At 63.1% G+C, this 24,818-nt stretch overlaps 2 protein-coding genes across 4 annotated transcripts; one reads left to right on the plus strand and one right to left on the minus strand.

The window, feature by feature from the left end:
- The first annotated feature begins 294 nt into the window (after positions 1 to 294).
- On the plus strand, positions 295 to 24,230 carry SH2B3 (SH2B adaptor protein 3). 3 transcript variants are annotated; one of them, XM_086761278.1, is made up of 8 exons: positions 295 to 877; positions 8,904 to 9,689; positions 20,832 to 20,933; positions 21,210 to 21,301; positions 21,384 to 21,493; positions 21,679 to 21,893; positions 22,227 to 22,398; positions 22,755 to 24,230. In XM_086761278.1, exons 2-8 carry the CDS (start codon positions 8,931 to 8,933, stop codon positions 23,048 to 23,050), a joined length of 1,746 nt encoding a protein of 581 aa, XP_086617404.1. In that variant the 5' UTR covers positions 295 to 877; positions 8,904 to 8,930; the 3' UTR covers positions 23,051 to 24,230. The 3 variants fall into 3 exon arrangements, with proteins under 3 accessions (XP_086617404.1, XP_086617405.1, XP_086617406.1); XM_086761279.1 differs by lacking the exon at positions 295 to 877 and adding an exon at positions 2,380 to 2,635; XM_086761280.1 differs by lacking the exon at positions 295 to 877 and adding an exon at positions 2,380 to 2,635 and having other exon boundaries at positions 21,408 to 21,493.
- On the minus strand, positions 17,197 to 19,401 carry LOC147598541 (uncharacterized). Its single transcript, XM_086761281.1, has 3 exons — positions 18,915 to 19,401; positions 18,338 to 18,666; positions 17,197 to 18,244 (listed from the first exon to the last, which is right to left on the minus strand). Exons 2-3 carry the CDS (start codon positions 18,533 to 18,535, stop codon positions 17,420 to 17,422), a joined length of 1,023 nt encoding a protein of 340 aa, XP_086617407.1. The 5' UTR covers positions 18,536 to 18,666; positions 18,915 to 19,401; the 3' UTR covers positions 17,197 to 17,419.
- Positions 24,231 to 24,818: the final 588 nt, after the last annotated feature.

The following is a 24,818-nucleotide window of genomic DNA, read 5'->3' on the forward strand; positions in this document are numbered from 1 at the left end:
GGGGCGGGCGGGGGAGGCGGGCGGGGGGCAGCCGCTCCATCGCTACCCGTCCCATCATCATCCCACCGATCACCACCTTGCCCATCACCACCCAGCCCCGCTGCATCCTGAGCATCGCCCACCCAGCCCATCGCCCACCCTGCCCTCCGAAGCGGCGCATGAAAGCCAGGCTGAGATTTTGGGAGGCATTGCCAGCTCAGTGCAAACCCCCCCCCCCCCAAACCCCCAACGGCCAAACATTTCCAGAGGTCACCCCCAGACTCCCTCCAGGCAGAAAAGGGGGGACCCTCATCCCGCTGCGGGATGGCAGAGGTCACCCACAACCGATTGCGTCCCACGCCGGGAAATGCCAACATGCTGCTTCCAAACCATCCCACGCGTCCTGAGAAACGGAGCGGGCCGGAGCGCGGGAGTTCAAGAGAGAAGCGGGGAAGGATGGCCGGGAGCTGGTCAAAGCCTTTTGCAGGAGGAGAAAGCGGCAATAGTTAAAAGCTGAGCCCGGTGCAGAGCGGAAGGGAAGCGGCGACATGTGCGTGTGTGCACGCGTACAGGGGCATCTGCTCAGCTCCGCACAAACAAACAGAAAAAGCAGAAGTCGGTGGTGGTGAATTAGCAGTTAGGGGCTGGAGAAAATCCGTACGGGAAGCAAAACAAAAGAGAAATCTCAGGCCACGGGGGCTGAGGGCGCTGAGAAGGCGCTTTGGAAAGAGACAAAGCTCACGAAGAAAAGCGCGCAACAGCTGTGGGCTGGGCCGGCCGGCCGTGGGAAGGAGGGCAGGCGCGCTGTCAGCGCTCGGAAAATTAAAACAAAAAAAAAGCCAGAAGGTGCAATTATGCATGAAGCAACGGCGGGAGGAATTAAAAAGCAGCTTTTAAGGTAAGATTTTTATCATCAGCTGCTCCTAGCCACTTCCCTGTGGGGTTTGGGGAGGGGTGGGTGGCTGCAGGGTCCCCTGGAGCAGGCGATGCCCAAGGGGAGCGTGGGGTTGTGGCCCTGCAGGAAAGCTCTGCTCTGCTTTGGGCGTCGGTGGGGCTGGAGGGGGGGCAGTGGGGCTGGGGCCACACTGGCAGCAGCCCGGGGCCGTGGTCTGGGGAAAGGCAGCCCCGGGAACGGCACCAGAGCGGGGCCCCATTTCAGATTTTTGCTGCTGGAAGGAGATGGATGGGGAATGGATGGGGTGAGCGACTGAGGATGGAGCCCGCTGGCGGTGGCACACGGATGCCCGTTCCCAAACAGCTCAGTGTGCCTCAGCCCGTTCTCCAAGGGCAAAATCCCGCCGCTTCCGCCTTCCCAACACCCACAAATGCATCGCGTGGTGTCTGTAAAATCCCAGCTGCCACTTCCCCGGGTTTCCCCAGCTCGGTGTGCTGGGTGATGCCAGTCCCCGGGCAGGGCTGCTCTGCTGCAGCTCTTGAAAGCGCAGCGCGAGGGGTCTGTGGGGCGAGCAGAGCCCCTCTGCCGCGGCACTGCTGCCGCTTGGGAAGTTCGAGGCCCCAGAGGAGCTCTTGGGACAAGCGGTGACGTGGGTGGCAGATGTGCATGGGCCAGATGTGACTGTACAGACCACAGACCAGCCCTTTCCTGGAAAAAAAAGGTGCAGTGAAAGTTTATTGTCCTCCCATTTCCCATGGCTCGCAGCGTGGGCAGCTGCAGCTCTGCCATGACGCCCCTGTTCTCCCGGGGCGACACTGGGACAGCACTGGGATGGCCAAGCCTGGTCTGCGTGCACCCATCCCAGCCCCCAGCCCTGCTTGGGACGGGAGGGACACCGCGATGGCTCCGTTTGTCACCACTGAAGCCCTCGCTCGTGGCATGGGCCAAACGTGGGCCCCACAGCCTGCTCCCCTCCGCCGGGCGTGGGCAGCGCCTTTCATATTGAGAGAGTTTCCTCGACCGAGAGGCAGAGGGAAAACGATGAGAAATGGGGTTTGAGATGGCGTCTCGCCCACTGCGGCGGCCGCAGAGCTCCCGTGGGTGCCAGCCTGCGGAGCCGTGGGAGGACGCGGTCGAGTGGGAGCAGGAAAGTGGGGAAACCCCTCCCGAACCCCCGAGCGACCCCGTGCCCGGGTTCCCTCCAGCCCCACGGGGGACCAGAGTCGGGGGGAAGGACACCCCCAAATCCCCAGAGGGAAAAAAAATTACAAAAGTCACCCAAACCGAAGAAATAAATAAATAAAGCACAAAACCAGCCCTCGGCAGCGCAGCCGGGCTGTTTATGCCGCTGCCTCCGCGGGCGCGGACGCGATAAGATAAAGGCACCGACGGGGAGGGGCGGCGCGGAGCGCTGCGCACCCGCGGAGCTGCCGACGGCCGGACGGGCAGGCGGACAGACGGCGCGGCCCCCCCACCCCGCCCCGCCCCGCCCCGCCCCCGCGCAGCCTCCGCCCCCGCCTGCGCCGCTCCGCTTTACATAACGCGCCCGGGGGCCGGGGGCCGGGGTCCGCGCCCCGCGCCGCCCCGCGGAAATGCGGAGCCTCCCGCTCCGGTTTCCTGCCTGAGCCCGTGCCGTGCCGTGCCGTGCCGTGCCGTGCCGTGCCGTGCCGTGCCGTGCCGTGCCGTGCCGTCCAACCTCCCCCCCCCAGCCCCGTCCCGCTCCAACATGGGCGAGCTGCAACCGGACGCCTTCTCCTGCAGGTAACGGTGGGCTCTGCCGGGCCGGGTGGGCTCTGCCGGGCCGGGGTGGGCTCTGCCGGGCCGGGCGTCCCCGGGAAGCGATCGCTACAAAGCGAAAGTGGCTGCGGGGTCCGGTCGGGCGGTGCCGCAGCAGCCGGGAGCCCCGGGCGCGGACCCCCTCCCTCCCTCCCTGCCCCGTCCCGTTCCGCTCCGGGAGCACTGTCCCACTCCGCTGCCAGCCCCAGGGCTCTCCCCTGCGCCCTTTTTCGGGGGGGGTGGGGTGGGTCGCGCTTATCCCGCGCTCCTTCCTCTGACTCCCTCTGTCCGGGGGTCACCGTCACCCTCGGGGTGACTTCCCCCATGGGCACTCCCTGTCCCAGGGCCCTTGTTCCCCCGTGGGTGTCCCCCAATCCTGAGGACTCCCATATTTCCAGCCTCCCTTTACCCCACAGCACCCCCTCTCCCAGGGTCCCTGTCCCCCTCGGTGTCCCCCGTTTCCCAGTATCCCTGATCCAGGGGTGCAGCAGGCACGGACCCAGCCCTGCCACCCTCTTCCACCTGCTCCCAGACCGCTGCAGCCCCCACCGTGGGGATACATCCCCTTGGAGGGTGCAGCATCCCCCGTGGGGGGTCGTGCCCCCGCGTGGGGGTCGTGCCCCCGCTGCGGGTGCCAAGCGGAGGTGCCGGCCGGAGCACCCCAAGCTGCTCCTCTGGCTTTCCGCTCCCTGCGGACTTGGTTGGCTGTGGGCGCTGCCCACCTTGGCAGGCGCGGGGGGCTCGGAGTGCAAGGCCGACGATGCTGCGATGGCGGGCAGCGTCCTGGCGGCCCCCCCTGCACCTAGTCCCTCCCGCACCAAGCCGCGGCGGGGTCACCCACGGAGAACCTGGACCCGCTGACTCCGGCAGTCGTTGCCGCCCAGGCTGGGATTTACTGTCAAGGAGAACCGGGATGAGTTGTCAAGCTGCGATTTCGATATTGTTGTCGCAAATTGATTCGAGTTGCGCCTGAGCTGTGGGCTGGCGGCCCCGGGGACTTTTTCGGGTTGAAGCGCTTGGGTAGCGAAAGCGGAGGAAGAGGTGGCCGGTGCGGGGACCTGGCGCTGCCTGCTCTCGCCGCGTCCCCGTCTGCCGACACGCTTTCCTGGTGGGTTATGAGATTGGAGTTGAAAGGCCCGTGAAATTACCGGCAGGTTTCGCTTTGACTTGTTGGGGACTAGATCGGCGCCTCGGGTTTCTTTCAAACTTGCTTTTGGTGCAGGAGAACCTTGTCCCCGTGCATTCCCCCCGCCCCCAACGATGCTTTTATTTTCTCCTTCGCCTTTAGTTATTTATCGCCTCCGAAAAGATCCGCTTTGGTTTCACCGGCGCCCGCGGGGCAGCGGCTCTGCCGGTGCCGCGTATCACGCTGGAGAGACGTGGGTGCTGGTGGCTTTCGAGGGGTCCTACGCCCTCCCCGCCTGTGCACCCGTGGGGCCGCCGGGGACTGGCTGTGGCGCTGTGAAGACGTCGGGCCAAATCCCGGCGTGTGAGACGAAGTAAAAGTGCGAGAGCTCAGCGCCGGCGGGGTTTGTGGCACTGGCAGCGCTGCCGAGGTGCGGCGAGGAGGAAGGGCCAAATCCGGCCCTGGGGGTACCGCTGTGGTGGGGGGGGGGGGGGGGGGCTGGGCTGCTGGCTGCTCGCCGCTGTCCCCATGGGTGAAGTCGGGGACCCCCAGCTGGCTGCTTCCCCAGGAGCGCTCCCAGCCCCCGCCTTCTCCCACGCCTACGCCGCAGCGATTCATTTCGCGCAGCAAAACAAACCCTGGCGAAAGAGGCCACCCTGCTGCTGGGCTTTTCCCCGCAGGCGGTGGGTGTAGGAGAGCGCAATAATGTCAACCGGGCTGTGGGGTGCCAGACGCCACAGTGATGGGCGCTGGGGTGAACGGGAGCAGGCAGAGGGTCTTTGGGGAACCGAGCTGGCTGTAGCCACTTGTCCCTGTGGGGTTGCGTTTGGCATGAGATGGGTTTGGGATGGGCTGTCTCCATCGATCCGGGGAAGCCGAAAAGGGGGATTTCCCATGGGTTTAAGGTGCTGTGACATCGGCCGCGTCCCCGGAGGTCCGCAGCACTGCTGGGCCCTGTGCGGAGCTGGTGGTTAAGGCCAACTCTGGCCTTTAACACAGCCAGTGGTGTAGTGCCAGGGGGTCAAACAAGGGGTGTGTGTCCTGTGAGAAAGGGGGGGGGGTAGGAGAGCAAAATCAGCCCCCCCCCAACCTCCCAGCTTTTAACTCTGTTTCCTAAGAGAACAGCCTACGTCAGCGCGCGGCGGGGTCTCTCTGACCTGCTCCGCTGTTGCTTTTGAGTTTGTCAGTTCAGTTCCGCTGGAGGAGAGGGAGGGAAGGTCCCGGGACTCCTCCAGCTTGTGTGGAAACAGCCGGCAGGACGCAGGGAGCGATTGTGTTGTGCCATCGCCTTCTATGAGACCCCAGAGAATCCACACACACGGCAGTGGGGAGCTGCTCCCGGAGGGAAGAGCAGGATGGGACAGGGTGGGTTGTGCTGGCCTGACGCGCAAACGGCCTCAGCTCTGCTGTAGCGATGCGGTAAAGATGTGGGTGCTGGTTTTGGGAGGGGTGCCAGGGGCCCTGTCGTCCTCCTTGCCTCCCGTGGAGTCTGCGCAGCCCGGGGTGCGTGGGCTGGGGCTTTCTGTTCTGCTGGGGGGTAAATCAGCAATAATTACCCCACTGCTGGAAGGGAGCAGAGGCAGCAATAAAACTTTGTGGGGCTTTCGGCGAGCGCGGGGTCAGGGCTGCTTTCTCTGGCTCCGCTCGCTCAGCAGCGAGCCCGTCCGGGGCAGAGAACGTGCCGTGAACACATTGTGTTGTGACCCAGCTCCGGGGAGGCCGAAATCGGGGTGCTGCCTCCGTCACCCCTCCTTCATCCCACATCAGGAGGCTGCAGCCGGACCCTTTCCCACCTCTCCCCCTGCACAAGCCCCCCCCGCCTCGCTGAGTGGCTGCGTCACCGTGTCTGTCCCCAAACGGCCGCACCGCCCCGTGCCCTCAACCCAGGGTCACATCCAGAATCCGTCACCCCAGCTCCCAGGGGATCAGGATGTGGAGAGCGGCTGCAGGGTCTGCGCCAGCACCATCCCAGGAGGACGCTCAGCACCGTGCCGGGGGGATGCTCCACATCACCCAGCCCTTGCGAGCCCACTCCCGGTGGGCTGCCCACCCCCTCCCAACCCCGGGGACCCGCATCCCCCCGAACCCCCTGCGCCGGATGCTCTCCCGTTGAAAAGCGCCGTTCATTGTAACCCGGCTTTTTATAGCCGCCTCGCGAGCGGGCTGCGGGGCTGTGCCAAGAAAGGCTGCTGCCGGCTCAGAATAGCTCTTTTCATGGAGGATATCCTGGGAAGGAACAATGTTCCCGCTCTTGGGATTGTGGGAACTTTGTGTTTCTGCCACTCGGGGAGCCGGGAGCTGCGGGGCCGACGAGGGTGTCTCCCAGCCCCTCGCTTCGCTCCCTCCTGAAAATAATCCTCGGGGTGAAGTTTGAATAGCCTTGTGCTGGGGCAAGGGAGCTGAAAATGCTGCCGGCCGCTCTTCCCCCAGCTGGGGAAGAATTGTTGCTGAGAGAGCCAGCGCATAAATCAAATTTCCTATTTACGTCGTTGGTGTTGCATTTTCCTGGCGTGGAGAGTGGCGGCGAGGAGTTGGGGCCGGTTTCATTTTCGGATCGCAGCACGCTGGCCGCACTGCACATGCTCCGGGACTGCCTGTGCACGTGCGGGTGCGCGGGCACGGCTGGTTGGGCATGGCCGCACGGTCTCCGCTCCGTAACGTTTCCCTTCCAGGCCGGATTTGTGGCAGTGGGTGCTGGAGGGTGCCCGTGCTGCCCAGCCGTGGCCCCCTGCGTGGCTATCCCGTGGTGGGAAGGCAACGGGCTGGATCCCGTGGCCCCTCCATGGCCAGCTGTCTCCGAACCCCTTGTCCGGCGTTGCCCCAGCGCGGCTCCGTGCCGCCGGCTCCTCAGGCGCAATTCAACACCAAACGCATTTGCTGGGATTTTTTTGCTACTGCAAAGGAACAAATAACCCGATGCCGGGTCCAAGAGGCGGGTTACCGTGCCGCAGCGACGCTCGCCAGGTTGGGCAAGAGTTTAATGAAATCTCCCGGAGGCGGCTCAGCTGCAGGGCCGGATCCTGCACAAGCCGGGGCTTGCCTCCCTGTCCCGCATCCGTCCCGTCCCACTCTTCCTCAAGCTCCTGGCCCAGCAACCCAAAAACAACCTCAGCACCTGAAAACGGGCGCAGACTGGGTGACGTGCAGCTCTTCCAGCAGCTGGGGTAGGGGGACGTTAGCCCCCCATCCCAGCCAGCCCCCCGGGGTGGGCTGGATTCGCCGTTCCGTGCAAATCAAAGTGATGAGCTGTTGCACCGAGTCCTTCAGCTCGGCCGTGACCCTGCAAGACGGCCAGGAGTGTAAGGGATGCCAAGGCAAATTCTACCGTAATGCCACCGGCTGCTGAATTCCGGCATCGTGGAGCGCGACGGGCTGGAGCAGGGAGAAGCCTACCTGGCAGCGGGCGCTTGCATCCCCACGGCACGTCCCTGCCGAAACCCAGAGCCAGGCAGAGGAGCGGGGTGCTGCGGTGGTAGCTCAAGCCGTGGGTTCATCCGGGTGATCCGGGAAGCGCGCCGGGCAGGAGCAGGGAGGATGGTGCTGCGGTTCCTGACGGTGCTGGGCAGGAGGAAGCGCCGGGGGCGTATTTCCCATCATTGTGCCGGTTGGAAAGAGTGCTGCCGGAGACGGCCTTTGGCTGCTTCCCGCCGCGTGGTGCAGGCGAAGCCCAGCTTTTCCCGCACCACAAACCTCTCCCAAAGCCAGCGCGGAGTGAGCCCGAAAACTTGGAAGGCAAGTTCCCCATCCTGGGAATCTCCCACCTTCTTGAGGAGCCGTCCGTGTGGGCGTCTCGCTTCCTTCTGCATTTTTTTGGGCAGAGCGTGCCGGCAACGGTGGTGGCGCCGGCGGCGGCGATTCCCGGGTGCCGAGAGGAAGCGGGAGCGCAGCCGGAGGATGCTGAGTCACGGGCGGGCTGGCTGCCCTGATAGACGCCCGCGTGCGGGGCCCTCGCCAGGGGATTCGGCCGGGCTGCGGGCAGGCGCACACCCGGCCCCGCCGTGACGCCGGCCGGCCCCGAGCCTCGAGCGGCTCTTCTGAGAAGCCGGGCCCCAGCGAGGCTGGCGGGGGACAGATAACATCTCCCCTCGCCCAGAAACTTCACAGGACGTACTAGGAAGGGCGGCGGGTGGGCAGAGATAGAGCTTCGCTTCCCAGCGTTATCGCCTCCCCGGCCGCGCACAAGATCCGCCACGCCGGCGCGCTCCGCGCCGCCCCGCTCGCTTCCTCCTGGCCCCTTGTATTTATTGTTTATATTTCTTTTTAAACTTTTCCTCCCCTTGACAAATGCAATCACTTTTCCTCCCCTCCCAGCAGCTGGGGTGCTGCTGCTGGGTGACCGGAGTTTTGGGGAGGCGTGGACGCTCGCGGCGGCGCGGCAGGATCCGGGTGGGTTGTTTCCTGCCTGAGCGGAGTGCGTGGCCGCAATAAGTGCCGTGGGCGAGCACGAGGTTCGGCGGTAAGCAGCGCCCTGCGGCCGGGCCGGCTGTCGGGAACGCCGCTGCCGGGCTCGGCCAGGCACGCCGGGGCTGCCGCGCGCCGGCTGTGGGCGCCGTGAGATTGGCCTGGCAGCAAAATCTGCTCGGGGCAGAGATATGGCGTGGTTCGCCGGATCCTGACGGCATCTCGGTCCCACGGGCAGCTCAGCATCCCCTCGGGGACACGTGTGCATCCGCGGCCATGCCGGCCGCGCGGCTGCGTCTTCCCAGGCCGCCGCGGCCAGGCGGATCCGGCAGGCGAGGCAGCTCCCCGTCTCTGGATTTCTGCAGCTTTTTTGTGTCGTTTCCTCCTCTTCCCGCCCCCGCTCCAGCTTTATCAGCTCCGTTGAAATGGGTCCCTGGAGGGAATCCCATCGGTGCTGCGAAGCCTTGGCAGGAGGAGAGCGGATGTGGCCCGGCCGGTCCTCCCCGCGGGGCGGCGGGCAGCTGCAGGCAGCTGTGCCGGTGGGAAGCCCCGCAGACGCCCCCGCGCCGGGACATGCCCGCACCCCAGCCTGCGGGTGGGGAAACTGAGGCACGGCCCTGTGAGGAGGGGATGGGGGGGGCTCGAGGTGCCGCGGCGGCGGGGCTGGGTGCCGGTTGCCTTGCCCGGCCGTTGCCTGACGCCGCCGGTGTGCTCTGTCTTTCGCAGTGCGGCCGCCTCGCTGGAGCCACGGCAATGAATGGGCACGCTCTGCCAGCCGGCACGCCAGCGCATCCCCGGGGCTGGCATGAGTTCTGCGAGCTGCATGCCATCAGCACCGCCAAGGAGCTGGCGCGGCACTACCTGCGCTTCGCCACCGAGCACCCGCACCATGACCTCCTGGCCGCAGAGAACTTCTCGGTGCGGTTCACCGACCTCTTCCAGCAGTACTTCTGCCACGAGGTGAAGGAGGGCTTCGCCATGAGCCAGCTCCGCATCCTGCCCGCCGGCCCGGCGCAGGATTACCGGGAGACTCACCGGTGGCACACGGACGCCTCCCTGGGCACGGTGGCCACCAAAACAGAGTCGGAGCCGGTCGCTCGCCCCGAGCAGCCTGGCCGAGCCCCCGAGGTCACCCCGATGGGGCTGCGCAAGTCCTGGAGCTCGGAGGAGCTGGCGACGCCGGCGCACCGGCCCTTCTCCCTCAGCCAGCTGCGCAGGAGCTGGCGCAGCCTCTTCCGACGCCGCTCCTCGGACGCCCTGACCGGCGATGGGGACACGGAGGCGATGGCGGAGTCGGCTCTCAAGCCGGGACTGGGCAAGCGCATCTTGCCGTGGGGGCTGTCGCGGGAGCAGCCCCCCGAGGTGCGCAAAGAGGGGCTCCTCAGGTATGGGCTGTTGGACGAGACCTCCCTGGACAGCGGGACGCGCTGGCAGCGCTGTCGCCTGGTGCTGCGGCGAGCGGGGCCGTCGGATGGCGAGGAGTACGTGCTGGAGCTCTTCGACCCGCCCAAGGTAAGGACCTGCCGGCTCTCGGCTGGTTCGGCTGGACGATGCCCCGGTCCCTCGGTAGCGGGGTTGGAGACGATGCCAGGGCGCCAGCACGTGCCGTGGGGAGGAGCAGGGCCACGGTGCATCCCCCGTTGGGTTGCAAGGGTTTTTCTCACTCTGAGCGTTTCTCACCTGGGTTTTCCAGCTGGAAGCCAAGTGCCCACCTCATGAGCTGAGGATGGAGGCTGGCGGCCTCCGTCCCACTCATCGCCAGCCCCACGGACTCATCCCAGCGAGACGGGGCACCGCCAGCTCTGGCGAACCCCAAATTCGCCCTGTCCCCATAGCTTCAGCGGCTGGGGCGTCTGCTTGCCTGGGCTGGTTGGGAAAGGAAAGGGAAAATAGGAATTAGGCTCTGTGCCGTCCTCTGCTCCCCATGGGACCTGTAAGGGAGTTTAATTTGATTTTGCTCTAAGTACTTTTGTGGCTAGAAGTTTGGATGCTGACTACCCCGGGGAGCTCCCGCGGCACTCAGATGCCGGCTGGAGCGGAGATGATGCAGGATGTGAGCGAACGGGGAGCGGTGCGGGGGGAGCCGGGGTGTTTAATCTTTAAAAAGACAGTTCCTCCACATGGCAGGTCTTACGCAGGCCTGATGGGCTGGGTTTTCTCTTTTTTTTTTCTTTTTTTTTTTTTTTTTTTTTTTTTTGGCTAGCTTGTGCTTTGGAAAGAGGAAGCCTCGGGCAGAGCCAGTGCCTGCTCCCTGCCTTCAGGCTGTGTCTGCTGCTCACCGGGACGGCGGGGCCAGGGAGCAGCTGGCTAAGTTCCTGCTATTTCTGCTAATATTTATTCAGAAATATTTTTTAAAATATTACATATTAAAAAAAAAAACAAAAAAAAACAAAAAAAAAAACCCAGGTCCCTAAACAATGCTGTTTGGAGCCAGACCTCTCTACACCCGGGTTGGGGACGCGCTCCCAAGGGGCAAACAACCGCAACTCCTGACCCAATGGAGCAAAACGCTTTTACTTTCAGATTTTATAATTTTGGTGGTGTTTTTTGGTTTTTGTTTTGGTTTTTTTGGGTGATTTTTTTTTTCTTCTTCTTCTTTCCCTTCCTTCCCCGTGCACGTTATGACCCCAATGGATTCGGCTGCTTCTGTGCCAAACCTAGTGACCCGGGGAAGCCGAGCCGTCCTTTCTGTGAAGCCTTTTCCCCCAAGGGCTTCGGGGGGTGCGGGGAGCAAAGCCCTTGCGCCACCGGCGCTCGCGCACGGAGCAGCACCCTTGTCTGGCAGGACGAGCGCCTGGTCGGGCCCCCGCTGCAAACACTGCTTTTCATCTTTTCTTTTTTTTTTTTTTTTTGTCTCCTTATTTTTTTTCCCCCCTCCTTCCCCTTGGGAAGCCATCCCAGCGATTCCCAGCATTCTGCAGCAAATCTCCATCCCACAGAGATTTCCCGCTGCATCCCCATCACCGCGAGAGGCCGGGGACCCTGCGCTCCCCCAGGACCCTGAGCAGGGGGGGTTTCGCAGCCAGGTCTGGGATGTTCCTCGCTGGATTTTTTGAGAGGCTCCGGAATTAATTGCTTCCTGTGGAAATACACACAGGGCGGGTCCTTCCTTTCTCGTTAACTGGGCCGGGGCCAGATCCTGTCTGCTGTGCAGCCCCTTTCCCAGTAACCGCTGCTGAATCCTGGGGATGGTGGAAAGCCCCTCGTGGGTCCCAAACCCCCAGAGCGGTGGGAACAGAATAGCTTGGTGGTGTGGTGGTGTTTTTTTGTTTTTTTTGGTTTTTTTCCTTTTTCCTTTAAAATAAGTGAATAATAACCAATAACTCGTCCAGGGAAGGCTGCAGGGAGCCCCCTCCCCTCCATCCCCTGGCCCCAGGATGCTCGCAGGGCTTTGCCGCTGCCTTTTCCCGGTGCCGTGGGTCTGCCCCTGGTTTGAAGATGCTGTTGCTCATCGTGAAAGGTTGAATGGTTTTAAATAAGCGACTATAAAACCGTGAAAACCATATAAATGTCGCCGCGCTGGGCGAAGGGATGCCGAGGCAAGCCGTGCCGGGGCCGCGCGCGCGTCTTGCGGGAGCTCCGGCTGGACGAGATGGGGCTTCCCATGCTCGCAGCTGCTGCTGGGATGGTTTTGGCATCGCTCCGTCCTCCCTCAAGCGCTGGAAAAACGATGTTGTGAAGGAGGGGGGTTGGAGGCGACGGGATCCGGAGCTTTCCCAGGAGCGGGGTCGCAGCCTGGCCGCAGGGCACCGGTGGGCTCGGGGCACCCGGACCCCCACCCTGGTGGGTGCCAGCGTATGGGGGAGAGGAGGGGAGCGAGGATGCCGTGCCGCCGACCGGTGCCAGGCTGAGGTGATGATGATGCTCTGTGGCACCAGGCTGCTGGGGCCGGACCCAGCAGCAGCGCGGCCGCCTTGACGTGCAGAGCGCCTGGGACGGGGGGACATCACGGTATCTGTAAGGCTTGTACGTACGGATGGGTGTATACATCTGCACAGGAGAACCAGGGAAACCTTGGGAATGCTCCTAGACGTACGGCCCTGGTGGATTCTCTGATGTCTAGTACGAGGGTGATGCTTGCCAGTCCTCCCTGCTTTCTGTGGGGGCACTGAGGGCTTTCTCCTCCGCCATGCCATGTGTTCTCATATTGCTTGTAGGATCAGGCAGCTCTGAGGGTTGTCCAGCTTCATACACTTATTCCAAGCTGGCCAAACAGGTTTGCGTGCTTTAGGGCAGCCCTGCTCAGCAGCTGAGCCCCAGCCCCGCGTTCCTCTGGTACGGCCGAGTCCTGAACTCCTTGAAAACCGTGATTTGCAACGGAAATGTCCCAGGCCGTTTCTGTTCACCAGATGTTTTTACAGGAAGGGGAAGGGAAATGGGATTTGCATTTGTGCTGGTTTCTTTATAGCGTTTTAATGAAATCCAGCGCATCCCGTAAATCGATGGCATGCCGAGACAAGCTGGGAAGACTCCTTCCGCTGAAAACCCGTGGTGCCTGTGTCACAGCTCGTACGTCTTCAGCTGTGGCCGCAGGAGGAGCAGTATTTTTATCTCTGCTCAGCGTGAGACTGCTTTGACTTCCTTTTTTTTTTTTTTTTCTTCTCTTTTTTTTCTTTTTCTTTTTTTTTTTTTTCTCTCTTTTTCCCCTTCCTTTCACCTGAAGCTGGTTTCTGAGAACTGCCACCTCCTGAGCAAGCAGGTCCTGCGCCGCTGAGCTCCGGTTTTCGGCGCCTGGGGCTCTGTGTGGCAGTCAGCAAGGCCTCAGGGGGACAGCCCAGCGTTGTTGGTCCCTGCATCCATCCGAGCTCCTCCAGGAGCTATTGGGCCACCACGAGCGGGGCACTCGCTGGCCGCGGAGTCCGGCGAACCTCGGGGTCTTGTCTTGCCCCACAAGAAGGGATTTGCTGGTGATGGGAAGCATCTCAGCATCCCGTCATCGCCCTCATCAGGGGAAAGGCACGTTTATGTCAATCTGGATCCCCTTTGGTGTCTCCATCCTGTGAGCCGGAGCGGGCTGGACCGTGATGCTCCTGCCCTCGTCCCAGGGGCGAGCCGGCTCGCACCACTTCCCACCCCCTCCCCCCCTTGTGGCAATAAGAAAATGTTGCATAATCCCAGGCTGGTGAGGGTTGCTGCCTTGATCCTGCAGCCAACAGGGACCTGGTAGCATCATCCCTTGGCCACTGGACAGCTCGTAGCCAGAGCTGCATCCCTCTCCCTGCATCCCTGGGTACCGCATCCCTCTCCCTGCATCCCTGGGTACCACCTCCTGGCATCCCTCTCCCTGCATCCCTGGGTGCCGCATCCCTCTCCCTGCATCCCTCTCCCAGCATCTCCAGGGATTTCATCCTTCTCCTGGCATCCCCAGGGCAGGAGCTGGGAAACCTGCCATGAGGTAAGAGCCGGAGGGGTTTGGGTGCACTGTGATTCCCCTCGGGAGAGGCGAAACCGTGCGCAGAGCCGCACCGAAACTGCCCGCAGACTTTCACCGCTGAGCAGGGCGGGCGGCTCGTCCCTTCGCTTTCAGCACTGCGCCGCGCGCTGTTCTTCGAAGGCCTGTGGGGCTGGGCGTCCTTTCGTCTTTTTGAGATTTTGGTGGTGGCTTTTTAGATATATATATATATTTTTTCCCCTCTTTTTTTTTTTTTTTTTTTTTTTGGTATCACAGGATGAGGGTGCCCGGGGGGAGGGCGATGAGACAAAAGGTTATTTGTCATTTATTAACCACAACTTTTTCCATCCTTGGTCATGCACGGAAAAAACACTTTTAGCAGAGTAACCACAGCCCCGGCGTTAATTGCTGAAGAGCAGAGTTTCTTATTTTGGAAACTGTGTTGCTGGGATGGAGCTCGCCGGGGCTCGAGTGGGTTGCGAGGGGAAGGGTGCGGGACAGAGCCCCCACCCGCTGCTTCCCAGGGCGCTGGGGGTTTGGGGGAGAGGGGCACAGGGGGTTTCCTTTCCTTTTAAACCCATCCTTTGAAATCCCCCCACTGTTGCTGAGGTTGGGGTTTGCCCCGCTGCTGTGACCCCCCCCCCACGCTCACGACAGCGATTCTGGGGCCGCCTGCCTTGCAGGGATGCTGCGGAGCTGCTGGGGTGGGAAAGCACCACCTGCCAGCCCAGAAGCGAGCAAAAAGCGCTGATATCGAGAGAGCTGGGGGAAAAGGGACTGGGATGGCGCTCAGGGTCTGTGCTGCTTCCCCTGAGCCCCTGCAGCGGGGGGTGCGAGGGGGCGCAGGAGGGTGCTGGGTGTAAGGTGCCACTGTGAGGTGCCTGGTGCTGTTTTTAGGGTGGCTGTCTCTCTTTCTTTTTTTTTTTTTTTTTTGTTTCTTTTTCTTTTTCTTTCTTTTTTTTTTTTTTCGGCCCAGGATGTGGTTGTTTCAAGGCTGAGTGCTGCTGCTTTCAAAGGTAAATATTTATGAGAGCCTGCGCAGGCAGCGCGGGGGCTGGAAGGATTCATCCTGGCGACGGAGACGCGGCCGGCGTGGACCCTGTGCATCCCCGCAGAGCAGCCAGTCCCAGCTCCCACCGATGCCCGTGGTGGGACATTCAGCATTGTTCTTGAGATTATATTAAAAGATGGAGCGTTCTGGGCAAAAAGTGCTTCCGTCAGCCAGGCAGGGTGCAGCGCTGGGCACCATCCTGCTTTGGGACCGAAATGGCGCCCAGGGGGATTGGATGCCCCTGCTTGGGCTCTCGAAGCTCTTGTGACCTCCTGGGTGATGGAAAACCCCGGGGCGATGCCAAATCTGGACCACAGGGACCTTACGGGTCCGTGCTGGACCCTCTGTGCCCCCCAGCCCTCTGGGGCCGGGCTTTGGGGTGACTCAGTCCCCGGCCGCAGCCGGCTCCCGCTTGCACGCAGACACCTTGTTTACTTTATGAGCTTGTTATTTATTCCAGGAAATTATTAAAGCAGCCCACGCTGGAAGCGAATTTGGCTTAAAATGAAATAATTTTTTTTTTTAAAAAAGGGGCTGGCGAGCACCGCCAGTTTTCAGATCCTGTTTATAGCCCCTGTCCTCCCGCTGTGAACTCGAGCGGCTGGGCTCTGGTTTTTGGGGCGGATTTGCAGGGTTTGGGGATTTCGGGAAGGGCGCGTTGACTCGTGCGGGCGGATCTGGCGGCCCCTGGGATTTCTCAATGCGCAAAGAGGGGCAGCCGGCCCCCAGGATGGGGTGGGGGGGTTTGGATTTACCCGGAGACTCTTGGCATCGCGTTTTGGTGCCTCGGGTTTAGTTTAAGAAGAAACGGGGGCTCGGCGGGTCGGCGGTGGTCCGGGCTGTGGTTTCTCGCGTTGCCGTTTGCCGGCGCTCAGCAGCCACTCGGGATGGGAACAGAGGGAGCTTTGTGCCCCGGCCGCCCCTGCGCCAGCGCTTCAGGCCAGCACAACGGTGCCTCTTGTCACCGCAGAGCCTGGTCCCTTCGGGGATGGCTCTGTCCCCTGCCGCGGGCTTTGGGGATGCTCGGAGATGCGTGCTCTTGGAAACTCTTTTGTCCCTCCGGTGTTGCTGGACTGAGGATGCTGGCTGGGACCTGGGGTGGGCAGAGAGGGGATTTTGGGGAGGTCATGGCCGGGGTCTGAGGAGGCTTGAGCCTGCCCCAGGGATCAGCTCTTGTGTCTCTCTGCTTCACAGAGGCAGGAAACCTCCTACACCCCGTGCCCCAGCACCAGAGCAGAGAACCCCATGACGGCTCTCCCTGCTGCTGTCAGTAGGTTTCAGAGTGAACAGCCTCTGCATGCAGGCGGAGGCTGGAGTGTGCTACCCCAGGGTCCTCCCCAGCCAGCTTTGAGCTTGGGGAGCTGGGCTGGGGGGGCCTGGGGTGGATGCAGGCTGTAGGAGGCACCTGGGAGGCTGGGGGTGTGCAGGGCAATGGCCCGAATCAGTGGGACCCCAGCCCCCATCCAGCGCCGGCGCTGGCATGGGACTGCCTAGGGCAGCCCTGTCCCCTTGGGATCGACTGTGGTGCAAATGCCGGAGCGCTGGGATCAGCTGTGCCGCCAACCCCCCGGAGCGCTGGGATCAGCCGCCAGAGGACAGACGCTGGGATTAGCCATGCTGCAAACCCGCAAGGCCAAGCGCTGGGTTTAGCCGTGGTGCCAATCCCTGAGGATGAATGCTGGGATTAGCTGTGGTGCAACCACCCGAGGGCACGTGCTGGGATTATCTACGGCGCAAAGTCCTCGAGGATGAGCGTTGGGTTTGACCGCCGTGAAAACTCCCCGCGGCCGAACGCTGGGATTAGCTGTGGTGCACGGTCCCCGCGGCCGAACGCTGGGATTACCCACGGTGCAAACGCCTGAGGATGATCATCGGCGCAGCAGATGCCTTGCACCCTCCAGCGCAACCCTCGGTGCCCCCCACCAGCCCTGCGGGACCCCCGTTGCCACCCCGCTGCCCTACGACGGGACGTGTTTCCCCTCCGGTTTGCCCGGCATCCCCCGGGATGGGACTGTGTGCTTCTGGGAAACTTCACAAAACTCCCCGGGGCTGTGGGCACGGGATGTGGTTTTTATTCCGGCATAACCTGGCACTCGCATCGCTGCAGCTCTCCGTGGCCCATCTGTCCGTCCGCCGGCGTGGACTGAGCCGTGCCCGCGTGCGCCGTGGCTCCGGCGGAGGTTCATTCCTCGGCTACAGGGCATGCAGTGGGGCTCCGTGATTTACAAAAAAAAAGCGACAAATCTCGCCCCTTTCTGTCAGGGACCTCGCAGAAGGGCTCGCGGCGCTTCCCCGCCTCCCGCGGCGTGACTCAGAGTGGAAGCGAAAGAGCCGGCGCGGGGAAATCCCCGGCGCGTGGAGGGGCCGCCGGCAGCGCCCGCCGCTCTCAAAGGATTCGCTCTCTGCCTGCCAGACCCGTCGTCGTTACTGTGCCACCGTCGTCGTCGCCGTGCCACCGCTGTCATTGCTGTGCCATCACTGTCACCCCCATGCCGCTGCCACCGTTGCCAGCAGCGGGCAGGGCACTGGCCAAGTCCGCTGGGAAGGGTGGGTGACTCCGTCTCCATCCCGTGGCAGCTTTTTGGGGACCCAGCAGACACCGGCTGAGCCCGGGGGTGCTTGGGTGGGTGGTGGGTGCCAGCACCCTGCCGGTGTGCGGCCGGTGCCGGTCCAACCTGGAGGCGCGGGCGGCTCTGCCAGGCTGGTGCAGCGTGGCGGTGCGATTTCACTCTCGTTCTTGGAAAGCTGGCCGCCTTCCTCTTCCCCCCAGCTGAAAAAGCTCCGCCAGCACTTGCGGCGTCACCCGCGCATCCATGCGGGTTGCGTTCCGTATGGCAGCAGCTCGGTGCAGCGTGGCGAGAGCTTTCCTGGCACCTGTGGGCGGGCTGGGAGGAGTTTTTCTTCCAAAAAAAAAAAATTACCTAAACCCAAAATACTCTGCTTGGAGAGGTGTGGGGGGACCGGCCGTGCCCAGCCAGCCCTCCCAGCTGGTGGTTTCCCCGCCGCCGCCCGCACGTGAAAACGTGAAGGGGGAGTGGAAGGGTTGTGCTGTGAAGGCTGCTGGGGGGAGAGTCGCAGCCCACCGGCCCCGCGGCCGCCCGCGTCCCAGCCTGGCGTAAACACGGGTGGTAAAGAAAGCGGCGGGCGAAGGAGCTGCGGTGAGAGCAAACCAGGGGTTTGCGAGGCGGAAACGTGGCAGCTGCTCTCCACGCCTGAGATACCCGCATGCAGCCATGAACTTGGCTTGACCTTCAGCTCGCGCTCCCGGCACGACCACAGCACCGAGCTGGCATCGCTCTCCTTCCTATATTTGGCAGGTGCCGGCGAACCCCACTCGCTCCCGGCCGCCCTGCCCTCCCCGGGTGCGCGGTGGCCGCGTGGGTGCCCCCAGAGCTGTGCCGGTGCGCCCGTCACATGGGATGCGGGGATACGGGGCGGGAGGATGGGGATGTCCCCCACCACGTCGAGCCCTGGGCTCTGGTGGGATGCTCGGGGCAGGGAGCAGGAGGGGGTTTCACTCTGGGGGCATTTTCCTCCGTCTTCCAGTTTGCCCAGTGTGCCCTGACACTGGAGACAGCTCTGGCTTGGCTGAAGCTTTGTGTTTTTCAGCTCTAGAGAAATTCCCTGCAAAAATACAAATCCTGGAGGTCAGCAGGCTGTAGGTGGGAGGAAGGCACACTCAAGCGCTAAATTGTAAAGTAGAGAGGTGGCACGTACCCTCCGTCCCCAGCCACAGGCCCGTCGTCCCCATCGGTGGCCCTGTGTCCCCAGCAGTGCCCCAGTCACTGGTTTGGGGGAGCCAGGCCGGATGCTGCTGCCGTTGGCCCCGTGAGCCGGAGAGCACGCGTATCGCACCGCAGGACGGCCAGTTTGGCATGCCAGGTGTCGGGACTGGGGATGCTGCAGCGATGGCATGGTGGCTGCTGTGTTCTGGGGGCTTGGGTGTGCAGCTTTACGGGGCACTGTGATTTTGGGCAGGGCACTAAACCTTCTGCTGGTGTTTCCCCCACGTGCACTGGATCCTCTGGGGAGCGGTGGGGTGAAGTCTGCAGGGTGGGAGCCAGATGGGATCCTGAGCATCCCATCCCATCCCATCCCATCCCATCCCATCCTGAGCATCCCGACCCGTCCCATCCCATCCCAAGCATCCTGTCCCATCCGATCCCAAGCATCCCATCCCATCCCATCCCGAGCATCCCATCCCATCCTGAGCATCCTGTCCCATCCCATCCCAAGCATCCCAAGCCGGGCCGGCAGCGGGGGGTAACCTAGCCCCATGGTGCTGCTGTGGCACCTCTCTTGCCGAGAAGGAGCCCGTGGGCGTCGGGCGAAGACGCGGCGTGTTGAGTGTGCAGTCTTGGTTACTGAGAAATCCTTTTCCCGGTACCGGCCGCCATCGAGCAGGGCATCTTGCGGTCAGGTGCGGTGGTTTGGGGGTGGGGGCAGGGGCACCGTGCCTGCGGTAGGCACTTCTCCGAAGGCAGACTGGTTTTTCTGGCGCCGTATCTCTCTGCTGCATCATTTCCTTCTCCCTTCACCCTCCCCGTCTGCGCTCTCCTCCGGGGAGGGACGTGGGGGGGCTTCGCCGAACTCCCTTTTCCTGGAATTTGCCCGCTTCCTAGGAAAACGGGGAGGCCGATTCTGACGCCGCAGTCGAGATGCGCACCGATAACGCCAGCCGCGCCGGTGCGCTCGGCGGCATGCCGGCCCTCGCAACCCGCTGCGTGGGAAAGCAGCCGGGATGGGCAACCTCTCGCTTTTTCCCCGGCAAAAAAAATTAGAACTTTTGGGATAAAACACTGGCGGCAGCTCGCGGCAACCCCCGGCCCCGCCGGCGACAGTGATTGCAGCTGCGCTGCAATCACTGTCGCCAGCGGGGCCGGGGGGGTGCCGCGAGCCGCCGCAGTAGCACCAACCCCGTTGCACGACGCCATTGGGCGAGCGACTTCTAAGAACTTTCTTTTTGGCGCAGCTCGGCGCTGATAAGGGCTGATCCTTTCCGCGCTACGTTTCCGGCCCCAAAGTACACGGAGTCCTCGAGCGAGAGCGTTGAGGGAGGGAGGAAGGAGAGGGGAAAGGAAGAACAAAATTAAAAAAAAAAAATTTAAAAAAAGCAACTGAACGCGGTTTGTTTGGGTGATTGTGGAGCATGATGTGCCCGGTGGGGACCACCTTGGCGTCGTGCAGGTGGTGGGGTATGTGGTGGAAGTGGCTTTACCGTGGTGCTCGAAGCAAAATTCCGACGCTTTGGCACGCTGTTGCGCGGCATCCTTGCGGGAACGGTGGCCGCGGAGCGGAGAGGAGCCGGTGCAAGGTGCGGTGACTCAGTCCGCGGGATGCTGAAGCCACGGTGTGAATCGCAGCCAGCCAAAATTTTGGCGTGCCGTGCCGGCAGCAAGCCCTGGGCAGGGGGACGCGCGTGCCCGGGCTTTGCCGAGTCACGCGGGGCGGCTCGCTTGCGGAGCTGCACGCTTGGCTCCAGCCATGGGGATGAGCATGGAGGGGTTGACTTCAGCACCCAGCACGGGTGCAGGGGGGGTCCCAGGGTGTTTCGCCCCCAGGAGCGTCCCCGGCTCTCCGGATGCAGCCAGGTGCCGGTGGCGGCTGGGTGGGTGCCACGTGCGGCGGCCTCGCAGCGGTCGGCGGCTCGCTTGCCGGCACGCGGGGCGTGCCGGCCGGCAGAGGAACCGAAAGTCGCCGGAGGGGTATTATTAGCCTTTCTAGAAGTGTTGGGTCAGCGTTTTCTCATGTGCCTGCGTCAGCGCCGAACTGGCCAGGTGGCTGCGGGGAGCCATCGCCGATCCCCCCACCTATAACCGGGGTGCTCCATGCCTGCACCCCAGTTTCCCCTTGGCACACGCTGCCGTGCTGGGAACCCCCTGCTCTCGCCTGTCCCCCACCCATCCCACCGGTGCCAGGCCCTTGGGGGCCACTGGGATGGGTCCCCATGTTGGGTGGGGTGTCCCGACAGCGGCCGGGCGGTGCCGTGCGGGGTGTTTCCTTGCCACATGGGATATTTCCTTGCCACATGGGATATTTCCTTCCCAGTGGGATGTTTCCCTACAGAGCCGGGTATTTCCTTGCCGGTTGCCCTTGGGTGGCTCCCGGCAGGCTCAGCTCCATCCCGGCAGAGCAGCGGGAGGTGGGGGGGTGTTTTTGGGTGCAGGAGGTGCCAGGGCTCAGCTCAGCCGCCCCGCTCCCCTCTCCGCAGGGCTCCAAGCCGAAGTTGCACGCCGCCTGCTCCGCCGTCCAGGAGGTGCGGAGGTGCATCCGCCTCGAGACCCCCGATAACCCCCACACCTTCGTCCTCAAGGTAGGGCCTGGCCAAGGAGGGGTCCGCAGCTGGCCCGAGGCCTTTCCCACCCTCCGGGATGCACGCGGCTGCCGAAAGCTCCGGTGCCAAATTTCGGTTCCTCTTCCCAGCCAGGGAGGGGGGGTGCACAGGGGGATGCGGCGTTCGGGGTGGGGGGTGCTCTGCCCCCGCCAGGGTTGGGGTCTCTCCCCGAGCGCGAGTGGATGGGGGGGATGCACAGCTCGCGCTCTCTCTCTCTCTCTGAAGCCCCCTTGTCCCCCCTCAAATGTCTCCCAGGTCACCAATGCCACCGACGTCCTGTTCGAGGCCGGGGACGAGCAGCAGCTCAGCTCCTGGACGGCCGAGATCCGGGAGTGCGCGCGCAGGGGGTAAGCGCCCGCCGGGTGTCCCTGAGCCTGGGGCCGCTGACAGCTCCGTGTCCCACCCCGACCCTGCCAGCCCCCCGCTCAGCCTGGTTTCTCCCGTCCCCGGCAGGTCCGACATGGCTGACCCCGAGCTCCCAGCGTGCCGGCACCCCGACCCCGCGGCCGCCAGCCCCACCACCAGCACCGACGGCCAAGGTGAGCAGCGGGGACGCTCAGGGGACCCCAGGGATGGGACATCCCTTGCTGAGGGGTCCTGCTGCGGCCAGCCGGGCTGGTCGGGCATCCCCAAACGGCGCGGCAGGGGATCAGAGCCCTAGGGGAGGGGGACAGGGGTGATGGGTCCCTGCTTCCCCTGGGTGCTCATCCCTGTGCCCTGGCAGGGGCAACGCCGGGGGGCCCGGGGGAGGTGGCGGGGCCGAAGATGGAGCAGTTCCTCTCCTCCTGCCCCTGGTTCCACGGGCCCATCTCCCGCGTGAAGGCGGCTCAGCTGGTGCAGCTGCGGGGGCTGGAGGGGCACGGCGTCTTCCTGGTGCGGCAGAGCGAGACGCGCCGCGGCGAGTACGTGCTCACCTTCAACTTCCAGGGCAGAGCAAAGGTACGGGCGGGAGAGGGGCCAGGGGGTTGGGGAGCTGGGGGGAAAATCACGCAGGAGCCCCTCGGGCAGCCCCCGCGCCGCAGCGTCCCTGTCCCACCCCACCCCAGGGAGATGCTCTCCTTGCCCCGGTGCTGGCAGTGGGCTGGTGGCCCCATCCCTGCTCCTGGGGGGCAAAACCCCCTGCAACGAGCAGGACACTGCGGGCCGACGGCGCAGCACGTCGTGCTAAGGCCGTTTGTCCCCCCCCAGCCCCAAATATCCCTGGGTCCCCCCATCATCTCCTCCAGCAAGGGAGCCAGGGGAAGGGTAACAGGTCCGTGCTCCTCCCTGCAGCACCTGCGGCTGGCGCTGACAGAGCGGGGCCAGTGCCGCGTCCAGCACCTCCACTTCTCCTCCATCGTGGAGATGCTGCACCACTTCCATCGCTACCCCATCCCGCTGGAGTGCGGGACAGCCTGCGACGTCCGTCTGTCCAGCTACGTTGTCGTCCTGCCCCAGTCGCAAGGTACGCGGGCGCGGAGGGACGGGGACGTTCCTGTGGGGTGCAGGGGTGGTGGTCCTGTCCCAGCGAGGTGGGGGGGTCCCGGGATGGATGCGGATGCCCTGGGGCTGGGCTGAGCTGGGCCCTTTGGCCACACACGGGAGGGGGAAGCAGAAGCATCCGGGCAGCGGCCAAAAAGGTGACTCCCAAGCTCCCAGCTTCCTCTTTCAAGAAAGGAGAAGCTGCTCCAAACCACCAGCCGCTCCCCGCTGCGGCCAGAACGGCTGCGGGATGCGCCCTGCACCCCCCCCAACACCCGCAGCGGGGGCGATGGGGCAGGAGCATCCCACCCACCGGCCGTCTCTCCCCTCTGCCCGCAGCTCCTGGCTCCAGCAGCACGGTCCCGCTCCCCCTGCCCGCTCCCAGTTGGAGCCCCGAATTCAGCCTCGCTCCCGCTGGCTCCTCCTGCCCCCACGGCCCCGACGAGACGCCCCCAGGTCCCCCACCGGAGCAGATCTTCCACCTGGTGCCGTCGCCGGCCGAGCTGGCGCAGAGCCTGCGCCCGAGCCGGGTGGCTGTGGCCCCCGGCAGCCGGTACCGCGATTTGGACTACGAGGTGGAGGCGCCAGGCCGGGGCCACGTCCGTGCCATCGACAACCAGTACACCCCGCTCTGACGGGTGCCGTGCCGGCACCGGGATGCACTTTCAGATGGAGAAATCCTAGAGACCTTCCAGGTGTCCCATCGAGAGAAAGAATGTACCTAGTTTCTTCCTTCTGGTTAGGGATGATTTTTATATTTTTGCAAGGAAGGGGGTAATTTTTCACTCCAGTACGGGTGTGCTCCCTCTCTTCGGCCTGTTAAAGGGCCTTTTATTTTTTTTTTTTTGTTGTTGTTGTTGTTGTTATTATCGAAGCTTTCTCGTTACTGTTTACACACACCGCTCCTGCCTGCGTCCCAGCGTGCTGAGCATCGCACCCTTGGGCTCGGTCTCCTGCCTGTCCGTGACACGACAGCGGCCAGCGAAGGAACCGGGATCTGGCGTTACACCCGTATAATTGGAGAAAGGAAAAAAAAAAAAGAAAAGAGGAAAAAAAAAAAAGGTGGATTTTAAATTCATCGACCAGCTGCTACTCCGGGCTGCGTGCGGGCGAAGCCGAGCCCCGTCCTCCCGCCCCAGCACGTGCTGCCGCTGCCAAACCCTCCGGCAAAGCCCGGCCTGCCGGAGCTGAGCTCCCGCGGCCGGCGAAGACTCCACGCGCGTGCTCCGAGTTTGGGCTTTATTTTTAGATAAGGCAAAAACTGGCTTTTCTCGCTCCTCTTTTTTAACCTGGCACAGCTGCAGTCACTCCCTGCACCACCCAGGGAAATAACCTACGCCATCAGCCTTGCTAATTAAGACGTGAACACTAACTGCTCCCTCGTTAATGATGTCACTAGCAGAGAACTAACGCCAAGACTGACAGCAAGCAGCTCCCCCCAGTGACGGAGGGGTTCTACCCCAGTGACGGAGGCGTTTTACCCCAGTAACGGAAGCATTTTTATCCCGGTGATGGAAGTGTTTTATCCCGGTGATGGAAGTGTTTTAGGCACAAATCTAAAGTGAGTTCCCCCCCCCCCAAACATTTTTGTACCTCACCAGCACAGGTGGCTGCCCCACCCCGCTCTCATGTGCCACTTTTTCCCCTAAAACAGCCCGTAACCAAGAATTTGGCGGCATTTAAAGCCATGCAACAGCCTCTGGAGGCGAGGAGGGGGTCCGATCGGTGTTTGCCTCCCTCCCTGGAGGAAAAACCTCTCCCAGCCAGCGAGGGGCTGCACCCCGCGACGTCCCCGTCGGTGGCGGGGGCTGGTGGGTCAGCATCTCAGTGCATGGATGGGGAGGTGCACGCCAAGCCAGATGTAACTCCCATGGGATCCATTCCGCACCCAGCGAATCCCGGGGGCTCCACGTCCCCGTCCCCAGCGAAGGCACCGGCACAAGGAGAGCAGCGCCGGAGCCGGGAGCGCGGCCGTGCCCAACCTCCGCTGCCGTTTCCAGGCTCTGCAGCCGCCGATGCAGCCGAGCCCCGGGTGCAGCTTTACCCGGGGCATTCGTGTGGCCGCGCCGAGAGAGGAACCACTTCTTAGAAGCTGCCGTTATTTTAAGAATAAGGAAGGGGCCGGAGCCGTTGCGACACGCGGGAGGGGATGTTCGCAGCACTCAACTTCCAGATTTCTCAGCGCAGCCCGCGTGGCGCTCCCTGGGATTTCGGATGCAAAACTCGCCTTGAAATTGCCCTACAGGAGAGTCTTTTTATATTAATTTTTTTTTTCCTTAAGGTGAGAGCCCTCAGGAGCATGAACATTTAGGAATTAATTTGAAAACAAGCAAACAAAAAGCCTCACGGGGCCAAGTTGGGGAGTTTTGCAAAAAAAAAAAAAAACAAAAACAAAAACCACCA

Source organism: Chlamydotis macqueenii, chromosome 17, assembly GCF_036417535.1.
Source record: "Chlamydotis macqueenii isolate bChlMac1 chromosome 17, bChlMac1.mat, whole genome shotgun sequence".
NCBI lineage: Eukaryota > Metazoa > Chordata > Aves > Otidiformes > Otididae > Chlamydotis > Chlamydotis macqueenii.